Source organism: Oryctolagus cuniculus, chromosome 6, assembly GCF_964237555.1.
Source record: "Oryctolagus cuniculus chromosome 6, mOryCun1.1, whole genome shotgun sequence".
NCBI classification, from domain to species: Eukaryota; Metazoa; Chordata; class Mammalia; order Lagomorpha; family Leporidae; genus Oryctolagus; species Oryctolagus cuniculus.
Window position 1 is genome coordinate 82,292,436 of NC_091437.1, and position 22,462 is coordinate 82,314,897.

General features: G+C 37.9%; 1 protein-coding gene across 1 annotated transcript in view; it reads right to left on the reverse strand.

Moving 5' to 3' along the window:
- Window positions 1-222: 222 nt before the first annotated feature.
- The window catches only part of BPNT2 (3'(2'), 5'-bisphosphate nucleotidase 2), a 35,189-nt gene continuing 12,949 nt past the window's right edge, over window positions 223-22,462 (reverse strand). The window contains exons 2-5 of the mRNA XM_002710504.5: window positions 19,921-20,083; window positions 18,525-18,620; window positions 6,747-6,908; window positions 223-5,840 (exon numbers count right to left, since the gene is read on the reverse strand). Coding sequence (XP_002710550.2) covers window positions 5,569-5,840; window positions 6,747-6,908; window positions 18,525-18,620; window positions 19,921-20,083 — 693 coding nt within the window. The 3' untranslated portion in view covers window positions 223-5,568. The remainder of the gene's footprint in view (window positions 5,841-6,746; window positions 6,909-18,524; window positions 18,621-19,920; window positions 20,084-22,462) is intronic.

Here is a 22,462-nt window from a genome sequence, read left to right on the forward strand (position 1 = left end):
CAGGATGGAGTTCCCGGCTTCTGGCTTCCAACTGGCTCAACCTTGGCTGTTGCAGCTGTTTGGCAAGTGAACTGGAAACTGGATGATGTCTCTTGTCTTTCCCTCTCTGTTGTTCTGCCTTTCAAGTATAACTTTAAAAAAGAAAATGGTTATAGTAGTAATTTTTTGTGTCTTAACATAATAAAAGGAACAGGGAAAAAAACAGATGCAGCACACCACCTCTCTCAGACATGACCAATTTATTCATAGAATTCAAATTTCATTTGGCAAAGTTTAACCAGGGTAGAGTTCGGGACAATTATGTTATTGTAAGCAATCACAATTTCTACAGTTAATTGACCAAGGGGTAGTACCTGAAGGAAAACAGAAATGTATCAAAAAAAAAAAAAAGTGTACATGGTGATAATCACAAGATAAATATTTGCAAATGAAACAAAAGAAACCACCAGCTCCTATAACTGAGGCATGAATCAGGACACTGCTAGTAGTCAACCTTCATGCAATTTAGTTCCACACACACTAAGCACCTAAGAAAACCCGGTCTAAGTAAGTATCGGGAACAGGAAGGCTCTAGTTCTATCACTTTAAATGTGTGAAAAATGTATCCTGATTTCAATTTCTCCCATCTTTGCTGGCCTAAGAAAAGAACTCATAGGAAGTAGGGATAAGTTTGAAGAGGAAGGGACACAGGAAACACAATTTCATAGTTTTCTTTTAGAGTTTTGTTTATATACACGTGGAGCTGCTCAACATTGCCATAGGGGAACAATGAGGCCACATAGCGCCAGTGTTCATCATGGCAGAATAGGGCTCTTCTGTTAGGCTAAAAATACTAGTTTTGACTACTGCCAGTAGAGGGCATTAAAGAGTGGTTGGAAATTAAAAGTTTATGAGTGCTCCTTTAATACTACATAAAGGATGAAGAAGGCTATAACAGCTAATCTAGGGAAATAAGAGAAAATAGTTTTTGTAGGTTAATTGGTCTAACGATGCACTGGGCTTTTTTCCTATTTAAAAGAACACAGGGGGTGGAATTTATTCCTAGAGAAAAATTTACTATGTGTATATATAATATACACCTCAAAAATAATTTTAATGGACATACTAACCAAAAATCATTTTCTTTTTTATAATTCACACAAATTACATGAATTCTACCACTTCAGGAAATCCTTACAAACACAATACATAAAAAGTTTTAATATTATTCATCATTAACTTATAAAAGTTTGGCTTACATTATCTCAAAGAAAAACTTACAAATCTCATTTTCCAACAAAATTATTTCACCACCCAACTTTAAAAAGAAAAAAAAGTTAACCAATGGTCAATTGGAATGCATATTATCTGCCAGGCTTTGATGAAACAAAAAGACACAACTTACAAAATCATCACATCATAAAACCCAAACTTCATTTTGAAATATATAGCTTGATCTCCTTGCCCTTCCACACCCAGAATCCTCTACCCTCTTAGAAACCGTTGTACACAACATATTGTATTTTTAACAGTAATAAATAATTCATATAGTCATGAATAAATACCAATTTTTAAAATCAAAATGACTCTACATGACTAGGGGAAAAGGTACAGCATCACATACTGAAATTATTTATTTAAAAGTAAAATTTGTAAAGATGTGATCAATCCTAGTTTTATTCATTGAAATTAACAATCATGATATGGAGTATCATTTCAGACCTATTTACATCAAGACGCCAGTTCTTATAAAAATGTACTTTAGTTGAAAATGCTAGATTATGCAAAAATAATTTCATATCAATTTTATTTAATATTAATGAATTCCCAACTCTAATATTAAAAACATTAAAACAACTTAAATTTTAATGGCAAAAAGTTCCTATTTTCCCCACCTATTAAAAAAAGGTTTTGTTTTCCCTTATTAACATACAATGCCCTATTGTTAAGGCACAACTTTTTTTAAGATAAAAACAGAAATCATAGATTATGTTTACTTTACACAAGGGTTACAAGACAAACTTTCTGTGGGCATATAAATAAATACATCTTAAATTCAACCAAGATCTAAAGTAAAAAATGAAAATTCATTGTTTCTATCTAGAAGCAATCAACACACAGCCAAGACAGGTGGCTGCAGTTAGGATAACGCAGAGAGTTCCTGTTTTAACCTGTAAGACTGTCTTGCAAAGGACATCTTCAAGGTCTAATCCAAGACAGGAAAACTGGAGTTTCTTTTCTGCAGTGGCACTCCACCTTCTGCACTTGGGTTAATCAGAGATATGTCATCTTCAAAGCCTGAGTAAAATCCAGATTTTGAATTTATACTGAGACAAGAGCAGGGTGCTGATGCTAAGGGTTAGGTCAGATGCTTCTTCTCATCCTCCCTGCCCCCCTGCACCCAAGCTCCTCCATCTTCCTTCCCAACTCTTTCTTAGCCTTGGCCCAAGCAACCTTCCTGGAGTGCAATTTACAAAATACTCAAGGAAAGGACTCAGCAAATGAGAATCTGCACAACTGCTACTTTACACATGTAAATCAAGATGCTTTTATAACTTCATTATGCATTATAGACAATTCACTAGAATATTACTGGTTTAAGATTAAGATGGACTAAAATTGGGGTAAGGATACAATCACATACCAAAGACAAGTATGACCATCTTGTAGGCCCTTGTAAACTTAACTAAAATGGGGGATATAAATATGAAAACAAAAGAAAAAAACAAATTTCCTCAAGCAGGCTTACCTATCCAACTCTAGTTTTTATATTTACATTCGTGAGAGATGCGTTGGAAAAAAAGCTTTGTAAAGACCAAAGTACTGGATTAAACTTGAAATGTAAAGGGTCATTACTCTGAAGCCTATCTCCCTTCACAAGCTTTGAGAAGACAGTCAACTAGCCATTTGCCAGGAGCTTCATCAAGGCCTCAGTTCTACTTCAACATTTCAGCAGCCAATCACAAAGAAATGGTTACATGAAAGAATCTGGGGGTGAGCATATGGGCTGAGAAAGAGAAGAAATAAAAGAATATTAATGAGCAAGGGAGATGTTTGGACCAGGGTAGGGGGGATGAAAAGGGACTAAAGATGGGGCACTCAATGGATACCAAGGTTACTGATGGCACTGCTTTTACGAAATGTGATGCAAAAAACTCAATTTCAAAGGAAAATTAATCTTCCAAATAAGAGCAAAGATGAATGAAAGGAAAAGGGAAGAGCAGAAATTGGGGTGGTGGAAGTTATTAGTAAACTGTACCTATTCTGCAGCTTTAGAAATAGTTTTATATAATTTCAGGAGGTATTATATGCCTCACTCATGAAGGTGCTTTACTGGTATGTTCTGTCATAATGTCTCATATAAATAAATATAAATACTGTTTCTTGTACTTGAAATAATTCTGTAATGTTTACTGGCTCTTACAAATAAACAAAAATTTAAAAATGAAGTTTCTATAAAAGCACGGATAAATCATTAATAACTAGATTATCCTAACAAATTGTAAAAATAAGTTATTTAACTCTCAGGCCAATAGCTTAATTTTTGCACACAACACACATCCTTCACATATTTAGTTATATAGATTAATGAAATTAAAAATAAAACCAAAGCAACCATGCTTGCTCATATGAACTATTTTTACCTCCACTAAATCATAAAATTTAAATATAATATTAAAAAAACCCTTCCAATTAAATTCCATTTCCAACTTGCCAGTCTCATTTCCCTTTGATTGAACTACAATTAAAACAAATGCTTACACCACAGGACTTGGATAATGGAATTTGTCTTTTGCTCTCTCTCCTGGGAAAAGGATTTCCTCATCTTGCTGCAAAGTAGAAATGAGATTCTTGATATTCTTTTCAAAAAACCCCATGTCTGTTTAGATATCAAGTGTTCTAACTACCCAAACTGAATGTTCAAAGGCCTATTGTAACAAAGCCTCTGCCAATAACAAATTTGTGATCCTTTGCTAGAGACCAGAGGAAACCTTGGCATCATACTAACTTTAGTTCAATAATGGGGAACTGAAGGGCATTGGACAGTGTAACACACAAACGTAAAGTATGCACATGCTACCAAGCTAGAATGTGCACTCTTCAATCAATTTTATTTCCACAATAGAAAAACAAACGGAAAGTCGTTTTAGGGTTCAAATAAAAAACAAACAAACAAACAAAAAAAAGAAATCATTAGAAATCCCTCTCCTTATCGGTGTATTAAGGAATATAAAGCCATTAAAGTCATAGAAAATAATGGCATTGATTTTATATGAAGCTTTCAGATATCATATTGAGAGAAACCACACATCTCAATCAAAGATAGCTCATCAAGATAAGTTCTCATCACGGCAACACAGGAATATTTCATCATCTTTTTTTCCAGATTCTTCAGGCTTCACAGAAAAAAATTTCACAAGAAAGTAACTTTAATTTTCATTACTATAATCTAAAGGAAAACTATGGAGTATCAAAAGTTACTACTTTGAGAGTTTCACTGGGTCCTAAACATTTATTAGTAGTAAAAGCAACCATGGCAAAAGCAACTATACTCACTCCTGATAGACAATCTTCCACATACAAACCTGGCAATTTTTTAAAAAATTACTACAACAAATTTTCTGAAAATAATAAAAGCTAGTTCAGTCCACATTGTGTCAAATAACTTTCAATTATAATAGAATCATTTATAATCTTACAGTGTCTTATAGCATTATTTTACTCCTAATGAGAAATGTACCAAAATTATAACCCTGAAACTTTAAACCAAACCTTCCAAGTTAAATATTAAATGCTGGTTAGGAGGGGAAGGATAGAACCATGCATCTTCCATAGGGAAAACAAAAACCTATAGCAAGATGGCAGAAATGTTGAGCCCATGGGTACAAACACATTTTTTTCTTTATAAAACAAAACACATACATACACACATACATAGAAATTATGATTACAATGGAAATCATGTCTATATTTTCTACAAGCTGGTGAATTTGTTATTAAAATTTCAAAGAAAAAATGATTTAAGCTTTTTCTATTTTAATCCATAGAAATATTCAGTAACAGATACAGCATTTGTTGTATATTAATGAATGTGTGGTTTCTTGTGCTTTCTATCCAAATTAGGAATAAAATTCCCCAATTACCTTATTGTCAATGAGATATAATTGTAAGTTATATTAAACATCTACACAAAATCAATCCTTCCTTCAGCCCAATTCTGTATGAAAATACTGACAGAGTGAAGAATCATGATGTTGTGTGAAAATGGTGACTCAGAACAACGTAGACTCAGCTATAGATTTTAATTCACAAATATATATATATTTATATATATATGCGCCTTGTGTATGACAACTGTACGAAAATAGTCTCAAAAATAAAGACAATACTTGAGACACGAAGCAACCCATTTTCCCTGATCTTTCATCCTATTATAGGGAAAATAAGTCTCTGATGCTTCATAAATACTTTAAAAAGTCCGAGATGGCCTTAACCATGCATAGTCTCCACATATCCCTTGATGCTTCCAGTGTGTTTCAGGCTAGCCTTTTCCACTCTGGAAGAGTTGTACCCTGTAATCAGTTATGCTTATTTATGTCCTGTCTTTTCTAGATCTGGTAGTTTTCTGATCAGAGCCTGGTGGTTCATTCTGATGCTAGCAAGCAGTCCCCCTTCAATGCCGTCTGAACCGGTGTAACTAATTTCTTCACCATTCAGAGTGGTCATATGCCCCCCAAGGGCTTTTAAGATGGCATTGCCAGCACATATATCCCACTTTTTGATGTATGTCACATGGATATATAGATCGGCTTTTTCTTGATTCTGGTCAGGCACATCCAACAGTGCTAAAACTTTATAACCTGAAAGATAAACATAGGACTTGGGTTATTGCTCAAAAGAGCAGGAGCTCACTGCAACTGCTCCCTAAGTTTAAAATTATTTCCATTTAAAAGCATTTTTTTTACAAGTAACTGTAGAAACACTAAATTCAAAGAACAAAAATGTACTGCAAACTAACTTATTTAAGCAAGTCTCAAGCATAAGCTACTATATGCCTATAATTTTATTTTAAAAATATGTTATGGTTATTTTATATGGAATGCCACATTCAGTATGTGCCATTTCCTATGGAATGACATCTTATACAGAACTATGGAATGACATGTTATACAAAAGCTAGACATCAGTAAGTTTCACTAAAACCTCTAAGCAGGTCTGAGTTGAAATACGAGAGTAAAAATTAGTACTATCACCCTAATTACTTTTTATAATGAGGTAGGATTTAAACTTTTCCTTTTTTTTTTAAAAAAAAATAAGGAAGGTAGATACATGCAATTAGCAATTTAAACTGCTGGGGCTAAAAGTTAATCATCATTACTGCTCCCTTTTTTTACTGTGCTGAAAGATGTTCTAGCACAAGTGTTTTCTGATCATAATTTGGTATTTTCATGCAGTAAAACGCTTCTGACCACTTGAGTCAAACCCAGACCTTAGGTTGTTTTTGTATGGGCAGATCTTCTCTAGTATTTGAGTATGGGAAATTACTGTTGTGAGATTGCTGAGTGTTTTTACCTCTTTTTTTTTTTTTTTTTTTTCTGAAAAGATAATCAGTGTCACTGAAATCCCACCCCAGAGATTACCTACTTTGAAGTACACTATTTCTTTTCACTTTCTCCCAAAGCATGGGAAAAACAGAAGAGTCCCCTGACATAGCCCTGACCATGCCGGGAATATCATCTGGGAATCACCATGCAGTAGGAACATACCAGCACCACCAGCAGCGATAATTGTAGTCTGGTTTCCAAAAGTCTGAAGAGCAACTTGCTTGACCATCCCTGCATGGGAGCGAGACACAGCAATCCTTGGCGTCTTCTCATTGTAGGAAGACCGGGCTTTTACATTTGAACCACCATCTACCATTGCCCAGGCTGAAAAGGAAATATCATAGCCATTAATAGTACTGAAGGTCTAAAATACAAGTTGTTCTCTTTGGAATTCAAAGTACCAAGTGACTGAAAACATGTCCTCATTTATGGAATTATTTTTTTCCAAAACAGAGAGTATTCCCAAATAAATATCCTGCACGATAACCTCTATCTCGAAGTCTGATCCTTGGGGAACCCAACATGTGGCATAAGCACAATGAACTTACCTGGATAATTCAAACTTGAAATTTGTTTTTTCTCCTTTACTACCTCTACTTCAGATACACTCATGGCTTCCATTATGTGCCTACTGGCTCAATCTAAGTGGCTTTATAAACAACAACAACAAAAAAAGTTATATTTACATATCTTTTTTATTAAGGAATAGAAAAGGAAAAATAGAACAAAATTTTGCAAGGAAGGAGACCCCAGAGATGGCTTGAGATGTTTTCCTGGATTTGGAAGTTTTCTTCCCTATCAAACTAGACAACAAAACAAACAACTTAGAATTATCCCAATTAGATTGTTCTGCTAGCAGTCACTCACTATGGGACATAATATAATCCACTAATACTAGTCATGAAAGCAGGCACATCACCAGCTTATTCCTGGCTGCTGAAAAAAAGCTACGCACCATCTGGGTTTCTAAGTTCCCCAAGGATGAATCTCCTAGTCTCCTCTCCTATCTCCTGAAAATCATGTACAGCAATAAGGAGAGCCAGTGTACACACCCATGATCCATACCTACAGAGAAAGCAGGAGACAGAGGAAAACTAAACACAAATAGGTGAGAAAGGAGGGCAGGAAATACCACACTCCAAGAGAAAAGAACAGTGCTGACCCAGTGTGCGGATTACAGCATGGGCTTCACAGAGGTGCCCAGAGGTTGGAGAACTCTTAGCGGTGGGAAAACTCAGACAATATCGACCACGATTTCTTCCCAGAAGGAAAAGGTCCCATCTAAAATGGGAACTACTGAAAGTAGGCCCAAAACCTGGCAAAGCATTCAGAGGCTTGGAGAAGACCTGGGATCAGTAGTGTGGGCTAAGATTCAGGTGATGATACAGGCCATCCTTTGGGGTAAGGCAGCAACCAGAGCTGAAGAGAAGAACGGTTTGAAGCTTTGAGCCTTAGTGAAATGAGATTTGATGAAAGACAGAAGAAATCCGAAAGCAAAACAGGATGCCTGATAATCAGATAAAGTCTTCCCCACACTAATAGAAAAGAAAGCTCCTGAAAGGCGAATTATCCAAATCCCCTTCTTGCTCCCATGTAACAACCAATCCCCCAGTAATTGGCCCAAACACGAAAAAGAAGTAAAAAGCTACAATGTCCACTGAAAAATATAAACATAAAATGCAGATTAAAACACTTCAGGATAGTCAAAAATTTCCACGAAGCCGAGAAAAACTATGAATTGCTCAAACAAATAAGCAGGGAGGATATTTGGTGTAGCAGTTAGGACATCTCTTGGGATGCCTGCATTCTATACCAAAAGCCTGGGTTTGAGTTCTGGCTCCACTCCTGATTCCAGCTTCCAACTAAGGAACACCCTGGAAAGCAGAGAGCTGTGGTTCAAGTGGCTGGCCTTCTGTGATCCATGTGGGAATTCTGGATTGCGTTTCTGACTTGGCCCAGCTCAGGCTGTTTTGTATATCTGAGGAGTAAACCAGCAGATTAAGGATACTTGTTTTTCTTTCTCCCTGTCTTCCTACCCCTTTCTCTCTCCTCTTATTCTCTCCTCTCTATGTCCCTGCCTTTCAAATAAAATAAAATTTTTAAATAAAAAAAAAAAAAACAAGCAATATGAAAGAAAGCAGCAAGACTTAGAAAAGTTGGCCAAATTTGATAGGAAGATGTGAAACAGGAATTGATATAACACACACACACACACACACACAAAAAAAGAATTAAAAAAAAAGGACAAAATCACTGTAGACTTAGCACTAAATTACAGGATAAATAAAGGACAAAAGACCTGTTCAGAAGTAAAGCAAAGAGAAAAGTAAAAAGTGAAACAATTAAGCAGATAAAAGAAATCAGACAGAAAGTGATGGATACGCAAGCCAGTGAAAGGGTCAACATATGTATGTAAGCAGTTCCTGAAAAAGAAAATGAAATTTATACACGGAACTAATCTTTACAATTACAGCTCCAGGAAATGTCCCTGTAATAAAAGAGGACCTAAATGTTTACACTGAGAGATGTACTGGGTATCTAGGAATCTGCCCAAAATGTCAATTCTTGTATTCTTGACAGAAAAATTCTGATGTATCTCATAGTTTTCGCTATTTAAATTCTTTGCCATTTTTTCTGTGCAAAAAAACTAGCCATTCAGGTTGATATTAGCCCTTTTGCCAACAAGATTCAACACACACCCATATATGCAAATGCACACACCAGCTCAACAGTTTCTACAAGTTAATTAAGATAAAGGAGTGTACAGTGGGTTGAAGAGTGTTCTACTGAAATTCATGTCCACAAAGGACCTTCGCAGTTGACCTCATTCAAAAATAGGGTTGTTGCATATGTAATTAGTTAAGTTGAAGTCACACTGAATTAGGGTGGACCCGAAATCCAATGACTGATATCCTTATAAAAACAGTATAAGAGATGAATATGTGAAGACAGAGGCACAAGAAACTGGAATAATGTGACTACAGACCAAGGAATGACAAGCATGTCTGGGGTGCTTTCTTTTCCTCTGTCTCCCTACCACTCTGCCTTCCAAATAAATAAATAGTCTAGAGCCACCACAAACTGAGAGGAAAGGTTCTTCCCCTAAGCCTACAGAAAGATCCTCTGGATACCAGATTAAAATTCTGTTGTTTATGTCACGCACTAAGACACTAATACATGCATGCCAAAGACTATGTAATGAGCCAAGTTGTCTTTCAAGACTCTCGAAAACAATTTTTAACATGTACTCAGGTAGTATTTATGCCCATAAGCTAGGTCTCCTGAAATGACTGATTAATCAGTTGGAGGGCAAGCTTTCGCTAACCAAGTGATAACTGAGAGAGCCTTAGTAAAAGCAGTTATTTACATTGAATAAATCTGTGGATCTAAATGGAAATCAAAGATGGGAACTAAATGGAAGAATGAAATGTGATGTCATCTCATGGTTGATTGCTATGAGCAAGAAGATACCATTTAATTGTTGCTTATAGTAAAGAATCAACAGATAATGTCAAAAGGAAAGGATTATACAACAGTATCAAAAGAAAGGATATAAAAAGTTAATGTGTTAATAAAAGTGAGCAATAAAAAGAACAAATTTAACTTCAAAATAATAACTGTATGCTGTTTGAATATATAAAAACCTTTAATTCATATGGATATTTTTAAAAAAAGTCTTCAGGGCTGGCGCTGTGGAGTAGCGGGTAAAGATGTCACCTGCAGTGCTGTACTCCATATGTGTGCTGATTCTAGTCCTGGCTGCTCCTCTTTCAATACAGCTCTCTGCTACGGCCTGTGAAAGCAGCAGAAGACAGCCCAAGTCTTTGGGCCCCTGCACCCGCGTGGGAGACTCAGAAGAAGCTCCTGGCTCCTGGCTTTGGATGGGCGCAGCTCTGGCCATTGCAGCCAATTGGTCAGTGAACCAGTGGATGGAAGACCTCTTTCTTTCTTTCTCTCTCTCTCTCTCTCTCTCTCCCTTTGCCTCTGCCTCTGCCTCTGCCTTCACATAAATAAATCTTAAAAAAAAAAAGGCAAACTCTTCTCTGAAAAAACATTTGTTTCCCCTAGAGGTGGTTTACACCCCATCTTCTTACTTTGAAAACTGGTAAATAATGGAAAAATTAAGCATTTATACTGCCTTTTTAGAAGAAATAACATTTCAAAATAAATTCATAACTCCATCTGATGCAGAAATTTTTCTACAGAACTTCATCTAATATACATAGAAAACACAACAGAATTAGAAAAATCTCATTATACAACATCTTTAATAGATATTAGCACTATCTCATGAAAGGTTTTATAGAAAAAAGACTTCAAATGACACCAAAATATTTCTCCAGATTGCCTGCTGATAACAAGAAATCAAACAACTTATTCACTTGAAAGATTTGGTCATGACCACATTAACCATCTGAGTACCATTAATGAATGGTGAGACAAAGATATTCTTGTATGTCACATAACACACTGCAGCAGGAAGTACATAATGCACACCTACAACGTATTCTTGACAGAAAAATTCATAAACTCAATCCAATCAAAGCTTCAAATCTAATTTGCATATTTTAGGAAAAAGAGGATATAAAACAAATTAAATGATACCCTGAGGAAACAATCACACAAATCTAAAAGGCAGAACATTCCACAGGAGAAACAACCTGTTCTCAAAACGTGAATCTCATGAGAGGAAAAGTGGTCCTGGAGGATGTTCTAGATTAAGAAATTTAAAATAATCAAACAACTATAAGAAATGTTTGTGTCTTGGCAGCTCATGACAAGAGCCTCGGGTGATTACTGACATCATAAATAAGTGTGTCAATTGTTAACAACAGGAATCACTGTGCATGTATTCCCCATGTACGATCTCTGTCCTTAATGTGTTGTACTATGCTAATTAATGGTAAATCTAGTCTTCAAACAGTACTTTATACTTTGTGTGTCTGTGTGGGTGTAAACTGTTCAAATCTTTACTTGATGTATACTAAGTTGATAACTAAAAATGAATCTTGATGTGAATGGGATGGGAGAAGAAGTAAGAGATGGGATGGTTTGCGGGTGGGAGGGTGGTTATGGGGGGGAAAACCACTATAATCCAAAAGTTGTAGTTTCAAAATTTATATGTATTAAATAAAAGTTCTTAAAAAAATAAATTCTCTTTTAAAAAAAAGGGGGGGGGGCCAGCGCTGTGGCTCACAAGGCTAATCCTCCACCTTGCGGCACAGGCACACGGGGTTCTAGTCCCGGTCGGGCGCCGGATTCTGTCCCGGTTGCCCCTCTTCCAGGCCAGCTCTCTGCTGTGGCCAGGGAGTGCAGTGGAGGATGGCCCAAGTCCTTGGGCCCTGCACCCCATGGGAGACCAGGAGAAGCACCTGGCTCCTGCCTTCGGATCAGTGTGGTACGCCAGCTGTAGCGCACTGACCGCGGCAGTCAGTGGAGGGTGAACCAAGGGCGAAGAAAGACCTTTCTCTCTGTCTCTCACTGCCCACTCTGCCTGTCAAAAAAAGGGGGGGCCGGCACCATGGCGCAGGTTAATCCTCCCCCTGCAGCGCCAGCATCCCATATGGGCGCTGGTTCTAGTTCCGGCTGCCCCTCTTCCAATCCAGCTCTCCGCTGTGGCCTGGGAAAGCAGTGGAAGATGGCCCGGGTGCTTGGGCCCCTGTTCCCGTGTAGGAGACCCGGAGGAAGCTCGCAGCTCCTGGCTTCGGATTGGCGCAGCTCCGGTTGTTGCGGCCCTTTGGGGAGTGAACCATTGGATGGAAGACCTTTCTGTCTCTCCCTCTCACTGTCTGTGGCTCTACCTCTCAAATAAATAAAATCTTTAAAAAAAAAAAAAGAAGAAATGTTTGTGTCTTAACTGAGTCTTAGTAGTAACTAACAGCTAAAAAATGCACTTTAGCAACAACTGGGAAATTCTGAGTATCAAGTGCCTTAGGGAATAATTTTTAATTCTTATGTTAACAATACTATTATTATGTAGAAATATTTCCTTAATTTTTAGAGATGAATATTCAGTATATAGGAATAAAATTTTATGAGCCTTGTTAATTGTCTTATAAGTACATGGGCATTTAAAAAAGCAGCACAAATATAAAAACATCATCATCTGTTACAGCTAAAGAAATGTGAGATTATTCGTAAAAGGTTTTTTTTTCTTTTGGAATGAGGAAGACAAAAAACCCAGAAACCCTAACATTGTTTATATATGTTCAAAATACAAGGTTTTACTAAGAAGTGAATTTACAATGCTTTATCTGTAGAGGTCAGTCTTGTGCAAGAAAATGAGTACTTAGATACTACTAGAATAATTTTTAGATAAGAATTACTAACTTAATGTTTTTGAAAATGTACTTCTTGTTATATAAATTCAATGCATTCATCTGTAACATCTGGATGGACAAAGTTATTTCAAGTGCCTAAAATAAAACTGCCAATAGTATGCACTTAAATGACTACTGATGATGAGGTAAAAGTGGTAAGGTCAACAGCAGCCATACAATGTGTTTATTTTATTGGTAAGATATGCTAAAAAAGCCAAGTGGAAAATAAAAAGTAGTTGGCACACTGCTGCACAGACTTGACACCATAATTTATTTTTAATAGCTATAAATTTCCACTAATACATTATACTTACTTTATACATTGTTTCTTAAACAGTACTGTTACTGTATAGAAAATGTCTTGAATTTATATACTACTTCATTAAAATACTAATTGAGTATCTCTTGCTTCCAAGAATTTTAACTCAAGCAATTCATTCTAATTAAGTCTGAAGAGAATTTTGATCAGCTTTACTCCAATCACTGCCAACAACAATACTATTTAGTTCCTATTGTAGTCAAGCATAGCTAAGTTCTGGTAAATATGCAATACTGTTCCACTGGTACTCTGCCAGCATCAATACAGAGTCTGAATCTGCAAACAGTCCAAAAGGAGGGCACAAGGCAAACAAGTCTTCGATTCAGGGATGGAAGGTCCACCCACACAAACATTTATGGACCTACTTACTCTTTTAGAATGTTTGCTGACTAGCAAGCATTTGTATGTTCCAGCATACTAAGCAAGCAAGCTGCATCATAGAAAAATGGGCACTTTATTACCAACTTGGAAAGACATTTTTGGAAACAACTTGTTCCTAAGTGCTTATTTTAAAGTGTGTAGCCTAGAGGTACTGGGCACATATTATTACAGAATAAGGTATTTTAAAAATGGGCATTTTATTATCCTTATTCTGCCCCCTTCATATGATTAGATGTGGAAAAAAAGACTTAAATGATGTGAAATCTATTTGCCTGCCTAATATCAATTTCTTCTTTATTTTCTTCATCAAGTTTCTCAATTACCTTTGGAGTAGCAGGCTCCATTTGCCACGTGACATCCAGTCAATGAGATGATATAGAGATTCAATGGGTGAGCTTAAACTTACTCTTTTACTTTGGGAAAAAGTCATGATGGCTCTCTACCACTCACATGGTAGACCAGGATATGAGTCCTTGGCTCCTGGCTGACACAGTCTTTTGGGAAGTAAACCAGTATATGGGAGGGCACACATTTGTTCTCTCTCTCTCTCTTTCAAATACTTAAATAAAGTTAAAAAAAAATTATCTGCTGGACCCATCTGCTGATCTAAAAAAAAAGGATAACATCTCTTCCTGTCATGTAGCTATCAAATTCAAATAAGAAAACATTAAATATTGCAAATTGTTGAATACGACACAAAAACTAAGAATTATGGAATTCTTAAGTAGTGTGATACACTAATCTGCATAAAAATCTTGGGGCTGATTCCGCCACTAATTTACCTGGATGACTTTGAGGAATGCACTAAGTTCTTCCGTATCATTTTCTCATCTGTAAAGTGGACGTACTAATTTTAAGTATGAGTTCCTCCCTCATAAGTGACACTGAGTTTACAAGCAAAGCCATACTTCAATATCAACTTTACCCATTTTTCTTGAGTGACAGAAATCCTGAAGTTTAGTCTGCATGAGCCACTATTTCAACAAAGTCTACATTTCCTAGTGTCACTTGTGACTGAGTTCTACCTATGTTTTGATCAATGGGATGTGAAGTGAAGTGATGCATATAAATTACAATTCGAATCCTTAGTGGACATGACCCCCATGTCTCCCTTTCTACCCTCTCAATTGGTGGAATACAGAGGATGTGCCGAGCCATCCTTAATAGTACAGAGAGGGAAGAAAGAGCACAGCAAAGAACCTGCATGCCCAGGGGTCAGGGAGCTGACCTGGGCGGCTCACATACAGGACAGAGAAATAAACCATTTTGTTCAACTTCTTATACATTGATATACATTACAATCAGCTTAAATTACCAGCCTAACCTGTACCCTAACCCTGTCAAGATCAAAGGAAAACATGTGAAAATCACCCATAAGTCATAAAAGGAATTATATGCATATAATTATTTTATTTTTTTAAAGATTTCATTTATTTATTTGAGAGATAGAGCTACAGACAGTGAGAGGGACAGACATAAAGGTCTTCCATCCGCTGCTTCACTCCCCAAATGGCTGCAATGGCCAGAGCTGCGCCTATTCAAAGCCAGGAGCCAGGAGCTTCTTCTGAGTCTCCCACGTGGGTGCAGGGGCCCAAGGACTTGGGCCATCTTCTACTGCTTTCCCAGGCCATAGCAGAGAGCTGGATCAGAAGTGGAGCAGCCAGGACTAGAACTGGCACACACCTACTGTGCCACAGCACTGGCCCCTACAATTAATCTTAGGGCACAGTATCATAGCAATGTTATAAGCCCTTCACAGCTTTATCAAACTGTCAGCTTCAGAAACTATCTGAGGGGCAGATGTTTGGCATGGTGGTTAAGATGCTTATATCCCACACTGGAGTGTCTGGGTTCCATTTCTGTTTCAGATTCCTGACTCAAGCCTCCTGCCAGTAGACCCTGGGAGGCAGTAATGATGGCTCAAGTAGTTGGGTCCCTACCATTCACACAGGAGATCAGAATTGGGTTCCTGACTTGCAGCTTCAGCCTTGGACACTCCCTGGTTGTCACAGGCATTTGGGGAATGAAACAGCAGATGGTATCTCTATTTGTCTCTCCATCTCTCTGCCTATCAAATAAATATTTTTTTTAAAAAACAGCCATCTGAATTATGAAAAGGAGATACAGGTCAATTAGCAGATATGAGTCTGAAATGCAGAGTCAATACTTAAGTATATATTTAGCCCATCTCAGAGCAGCCTGCATTTGGGATCCACAATTATTTGGCAGAGCAAATAATCTTACAGCATTCAAAACTTAACCTTGTCCCTCTGTTTCTTTCCAACTTGACCACTGGTCTTTTGGTGCAGTGTTGGTCACACCTGAGAAACAATGGGGATGGCTGGAATAAATGACAGCTGAACAGGATGCCAGGTGTGTTAGTTTCCTAGGGCTGCCACAGTAAGTTACCACAAATGTGGCAGCTAACAACAAGAGAAATTGTTTTCTCACAGTTCTGAAGGCCAGAAGTCTGAAAGCCAGGTGCTGGCAGGGTTGGTTCCTTCCAGAGGCTCTGAGAGAGAAGAAATTCTTTTTATTTATTTATTTATTTTATTTTTGACAGGCAGAGTGGACAGTGAGAGAGAGAGAGACAGAGAGAAAGGTCTTCCTTTTGCCATTGGTTCACCCTCCAATGGCTGCCGCACCACGCTGATCCGAAGCCAGGAGCCAGGTGCTTTTTCCTGGTCTCCCATAGGGTGCAGGGCCCAAGGACTTGGGCCATCCTCCACTGCACTCCCTGGCCACAGCAGAGAGCTGGCCTGGAAGAGGGGCAACTGGACAGAATCCGGCGCCCTGACCAGGACTAGAACCCGGTGTGCTGGAGCCGCTAGGCGGAGGATTAGCCTATTGAGCCGTGGCACCGGCCAAGAGAGAAGATATTCTAATACTTCATGCCTAGTTTCTGGAGGCTGCTAACAATCCTTGGTTTATTAAAGGCACTAATTCAATCCCTGCTTCTACCCTCATACTGTCTTATCCCACCTATGTATATCTGTGTTTTTCCTGTTTAAGAAACAGGACACTCATTGGTTTAAGGGCCTACTTAAATCCAGTGTGATTTCATTTTGAAACTTACCTAGCTTTCTGTGTTTTGTTCTACAGAAAGATACGCTGAAGTATTAACCCAGAACCTCGGAATCTGACATTAATTAGAAACAGGATCATCGCAGATGTAATTGGTTAAGATGAAGTTATACTGGAGTAGGGTGAACCCTTAATCCAAACATGACTGGTGTCATTATAGTGAGAGAAGAAACATAGATGAACAAAGACACACAACACAGAAAGAAAGCCATGTGGTAAAAGAGGCAGAGAAGCGATATGTTCAAAAGTCAAGGAACTCTATGGGCTGCTGGTCAATTAACAGATGCTAAAAGAAACACACAGAAGGATTATCCTTTAGAGTTTCAGAAAAAACATGGCTTGGCCAACACCTTGATTTTAGACACCTACCCTCCACTGTGAGAGCCTACACTACTGCAGTTAAAGATACAGAGTTGGGGCTGGCATTGTGGTACAGTGGGATTAAGCTGCTGACTGTGATGCCAGCATCCCAAATGAGCTATGATTCCAGTCCCATCTGCTCCACCTCCAATCCAGCTCCATACTAAAGTGTCTGAGGAAGCAGTGGAAGATGGCCCACATGTGGGAGTCCTGGATGGAGTTCCAGGCTCCTGGTTTTGGCCAAGCCCAGCTGTGGCAGCCATTTGAGGAGTGAACCAGGGATGGAAGATCTCTCTCTCTCACTAACTCTGCCTTTCAAATAAATAAATAAATCTTTAAAAAAGTGTAGTTTGAGGATTTTGTTTTTGATTTTTGGTTTTTGTTTTTTAAATTATGATGGCAGCCATAGGAAATCAATACAGGGATGGACGTGAATTTGGAGAGGCATTACTCAATCAACTATAACGGGTCTTTAGAGCTGTTTTCAACACTGGCAAAGTGGATATTATTATTTTGTCATCTCAGAAAAGAGTGGAGCCAAGGGCCACATAATCTTTACCCTCTATTACTGATGGGAGTTACCACTTAAAAGTATAACAATTCCCTTCAGATTGTCAGCAATGCTGCTTACACCGCTGTTTCCCTCTCCCTCACAATCCGAATGGAGTGAACTCTTGGCCAGAACTGATCCTATCACTGCTATCTGAAAACCATAGCTGTCCTCTCTGCCAAACTGCAATGTAACAGCTGCAGTGATACCAAAATGGTGTCCCTGTATCTGCTGACATGGGCAAGGCTGTGGGCAAAGCTGCTCCTGAGCTGAATGGGAAGCTCCTTGGCATGGCTTTCCATACCTTCACTCCCAGTGTGACCACCCTGGATCTGAAATGCTACCTGGAGAAAGCTATCGAACATAACTGCATCAAGGAGTCTGGAAAAAAGGGTCTGAAGAAGCTCTGGAGGACGTCTAGGCCTATCCGACGAGTAAGCAGACTCCTGAGGCTTTTTTAGTGAAACCCACTTCTCCAATTTTGATACTAACACCCTTAACTATAATAAAATCAAGCTCATTTCCCCATGACAACAATTTGGCTAGGGCAACTCAAGAGTGGCTCTCAGCAGCCACAAAGAATCCAAAGTACAAGAGCCCTGAACCTCATCCCCAGCAAAAACATTAGATAAACAGGAATTCAGCTATAGGGCAGTTTGTGCCCACTGGTGCCCTCCCACACACTACGAATGTCTCACTTCTTTCAACAATATCTGTTCCCTAAACAGAGTTCAGAAAGCTCTGCTTTGTCATGTATTATCAGTACACATCAGAAAATCTTCACTGTATCTTGGGAAGAGGTGGGGTTAAGGTAATGGAACGACTTCAATAATTAACAAGTTACGCATGTGACTCTGATATGATAGCAAATTGTATCAATAAAATTCAATAACATTAACTTCTGAACACTATTGCCTATGTCATACCTGTATATTCAGAAAAGGGTTTATGTATGACTCCTAGAACAGGTTTACCATTTACAGCTACGCACACCATAGTAGTGACATACTTTCGCAGATCCTCTGTAAGTAAAACAAAACAACACACAGACAAATGTCAAGTAATGTGCATAAATTCAAGATACAATGTTATACCTTATTTCATTCAAATTTTAAGTGCAGGAAGTTTCAGGAAAACAATATCCTCAAGCAAACAATGTTTAGGCATAATAGCCAGTTTAAGGGAGTAGCTAGCAGGTCTCATTCTATAGGCAGATTACCTACATTATTAGCAGCATGTCTTTGGGAAAATGACTTAAATTCAATTTCCTCATCTGTATAATATAAACAATAATTAAGTATTCATCTTTAGGTATAAATTAATTTTTAGTTTCAGTAGTAAGTTTAAAAATCAGATTAGGCAGCTAAAACAGTCCCACTTCACTAAATGTTATAATATGACCAGGCCAGTCTAATTTAGGGAAAAACTTTTTATAAACAAACTCCTTAATATTCCATATTTTTATTATACACTTCTGTAATGCATTACTTATAATTTCAGTTACTTTAAGATATATATCTCTTACATATATATACAAATATATTTCTTACAAATATATGTATATATGTACATACAAATACAAATGTATATATATCTTACATATATATGTATATACAAATACACACACACACACACACACATACTACTTGTGCCTTCTCCCTGATTTCCAGATAGTTGACTACTGATGAGTATTTATGATGGTTCAAGTTCAGTGCATAAACACTAGAAAGTAGGGAGCTTACCATACAGTAGAACAAACAAACAGGTAACTTTTACATATTTACCATGAGAAAAGAGAAAACACAAGAATTAGATATCTCAGGGTAAGTAACAACAACAGAGAACTCACAGAAATTAAAACTGAACTAGGACTAGCTAACAAGAATGGAGAGGGGAGGTAGAGAATGTAATACTATTTTCTACCTACTTGCTTTCTGAATACCCAGGATTTACTACTGTGAATTTCAAGGCCATACAGACATGCGATAACCTAAATTCTCCATACCTGAGGTAAATATTATATTCTGGCTGAATAAATTTTCTCAGTAACAGGTATCTAATAGAAAAACCATTTAGTTGCTACTAATAAAAATGTTCCTTCATTTAAGAATCAGTGAGCCAGAAATACCCACAGGAGTATGCCATAACAGAGTGGTCTGAGGCTTAAAAAGGTTGCATTTATCAAGGTTTCTGTCGCAAAAATCTAAGTGGAAAAATTTTCTGATACTTGCAAGTATCTACTACCATGTACATACTCTGCTTCAGTTCTAATTTTCTAACATGAAATGGCACTCTAAAGTCTGAGATTTCTTTTAAAATCACCTGTATATTCCTGTGTGGCATCCAGTGGGTCAATCCAGACAGTAACACTTTCTGCAGGTACCTCTTTAGAGGTAGTTATTTCCTTCAGTATATCCTCAGGAATCTTACGATCCCACAAGATAACCTCCTGATCAGTTGCATCCACATGTTCTTCAGTATTTATCTGCATCGAAAAAAAATCAGTACTTGATAAAACATTAAAGAGAAAACATTTCAGATAAAATCACATAAATGGAAAGTAATTTCTCATTTTTGTTTATTTAGAGGTACTTTATGGTCATCTAAATTCTACTTTTGTTCCATAAGGAAAAAGAAACCTGGAAACGACCAAACAGTAATCAACACTAGCAGATCATCAAATCTAAATACAGATGAAAGAAGAAATCAAAAGGGATGAAAGAAGAAATCAAAAAGTACACAATGTACTCAATCTTCTTTTTTCCTATACTCCAAAAATGTGTCACAGGATCAGGCGGTGAGGTCACATTGTCTACTTTTCACTTAGTAATGAACAAAATTAAAAGCATACACAATCTGACTTACCATAAAGATGAGTACTTTTTATTAGCATCCTGTCTACAAAAGAATAAACTGTATATTCCTTTAAACCAGAGATTTCTCAGCCTGGACACTAATGACAGCTTGGACAGTACAGGTCCTCATTGTAGGGCTGTTCTGTGCACTGCATGATGTTTAACAGTATCTTCAGCTACATGCCACTAGATGCTAGCAGCACCACTCTTTAGAAGTGACAACCACAAGCATCTAGACTGCCAAATATGCCCCTGCTCCATGGAAAATCACCACTTTAAACAGTAGGCTTCTTAATGCATACTTTAAAATGGCAGCTTTTACTTTGAAACCTCAGAAAAAAACAGCATATCTCAGAATGGACTTCAGTTTCTTTTTTTTTTTTTTAGATTTGATTTTTTTTTTAAAGATTTATTTATTTATTTGAAAGACAGAGTTACAGAGAGAGAGGAAAAAAAGAAAAATCTTCCATCCACTGGTTCACTCCCCAAATTGTCACAATGGCCAGAGCTGGGCCAATCTGAGGCCAGGAGCCAGAAGCCTCTTTCGTGCCTCCCACATGGGTGCAGGGGCCCAAGTACTCCGGCCATCTTCTGCTGCTTTCCCAAGGACTTTAGCAGGGAGCTAAGCAGCCAGGACTCAAACCAGTGCCCATACAGGATGCCAGCACTGCAAGTACCCACTATGCCACAGCTCTGGCTCCAGATTTTTTGATTTGAAAGGCTGAGAGAGAGATCTTCCAACTGCTGGTTCATTTCCCAAATGGCTTCAATAGCCAGAGCTAATCCAGGCCAAAATCAGAGGCCAGACCTCCATCTGGGTCTCACACATGGGTAGCAGGGGGCCCAAGTACTTGACCCATCCTCAATTGCTTTCCAAGGCACATAGCATGGAGCTGGACTGGAAGTGGAGCAGCCAAGCCTATGAGATGCCAGCACCACAAATGGCATCATAGTGCACTGCACCACAATACCAGTCCCGATGGCACTTTATTACCTTATTTGGACACTGCCTCATCAGAAAACTTCATTTATCAGATCACAACACATACACACAAGAAAAATGTCCCTGAAATGTAGGCTTCACTTAGGAACTGACAGCCTAAGCAGGACAAGCCTCCTTCCAGGACAAGTCATCATATCGTATGCCAAGTGATGCCATGCCTAGACCATATGATGCTGAGCCAGAGTAATCACTGCACTGACAGTGAATGAGGAAGCTGCCACCAACAGGACAAAACCCCTACAACTTACAGTAATCTCTGGAATGCTCCCTGAAACATCCCGAATTCTCACAGAGAAGGTTATATCAAACCATTTAAATCATAAACTATTTCTTAGCACAGAGCACAGTAAATACCCAATTCATCAAATGCTGCCTTTATTAATTCAACAAATGTTTATTGATTGCCTACTATATACAGACACAGTCCGAGGATCTGAAGTTTGAAACAAAAGTATCTGCTGTTGTGGAACTTAGATTCTGGTGGAGACAAACAATACACAAGATACCTAAGTAATACCCAGTATGCTGGATAGCAGTAGAGAGAAAAAATAAAGCAGGGAGGGACTTGGAAGTATATCACTGGAGAGGAGAGGAAGAGTAACTCTTTATGACACGTGGCTAGGATTATTCATAACAAAAAATTGCAAACTACCTAATATCCATCAATTGATGCATGGATTAAATATATTCTAGTACATCCATATGATGGAAAGTTACTCAGTCATAAATAGCACTGAAGTATCGATTCATGGTCGAGCATAGTTGAGGCCCTTGCTTTGTGAAATCAGTAAGACATGACATAAACAGTATGAGTCTATTAATGCACAATACCCAAATAGGCAAATCTATGGACACAAATTAATGGTTGCCTGGGTTAGGTGGTGGGGACGAGATGAATAGCAAGTAGGTAAAGGTATATCACCAGAGTGATGAAAATGTTCTAAGGAAAGCCATCACTGCAAAGGTGGTATCTGAGTGAAGACCTAAAAGAAGGGAACCTGGCAAG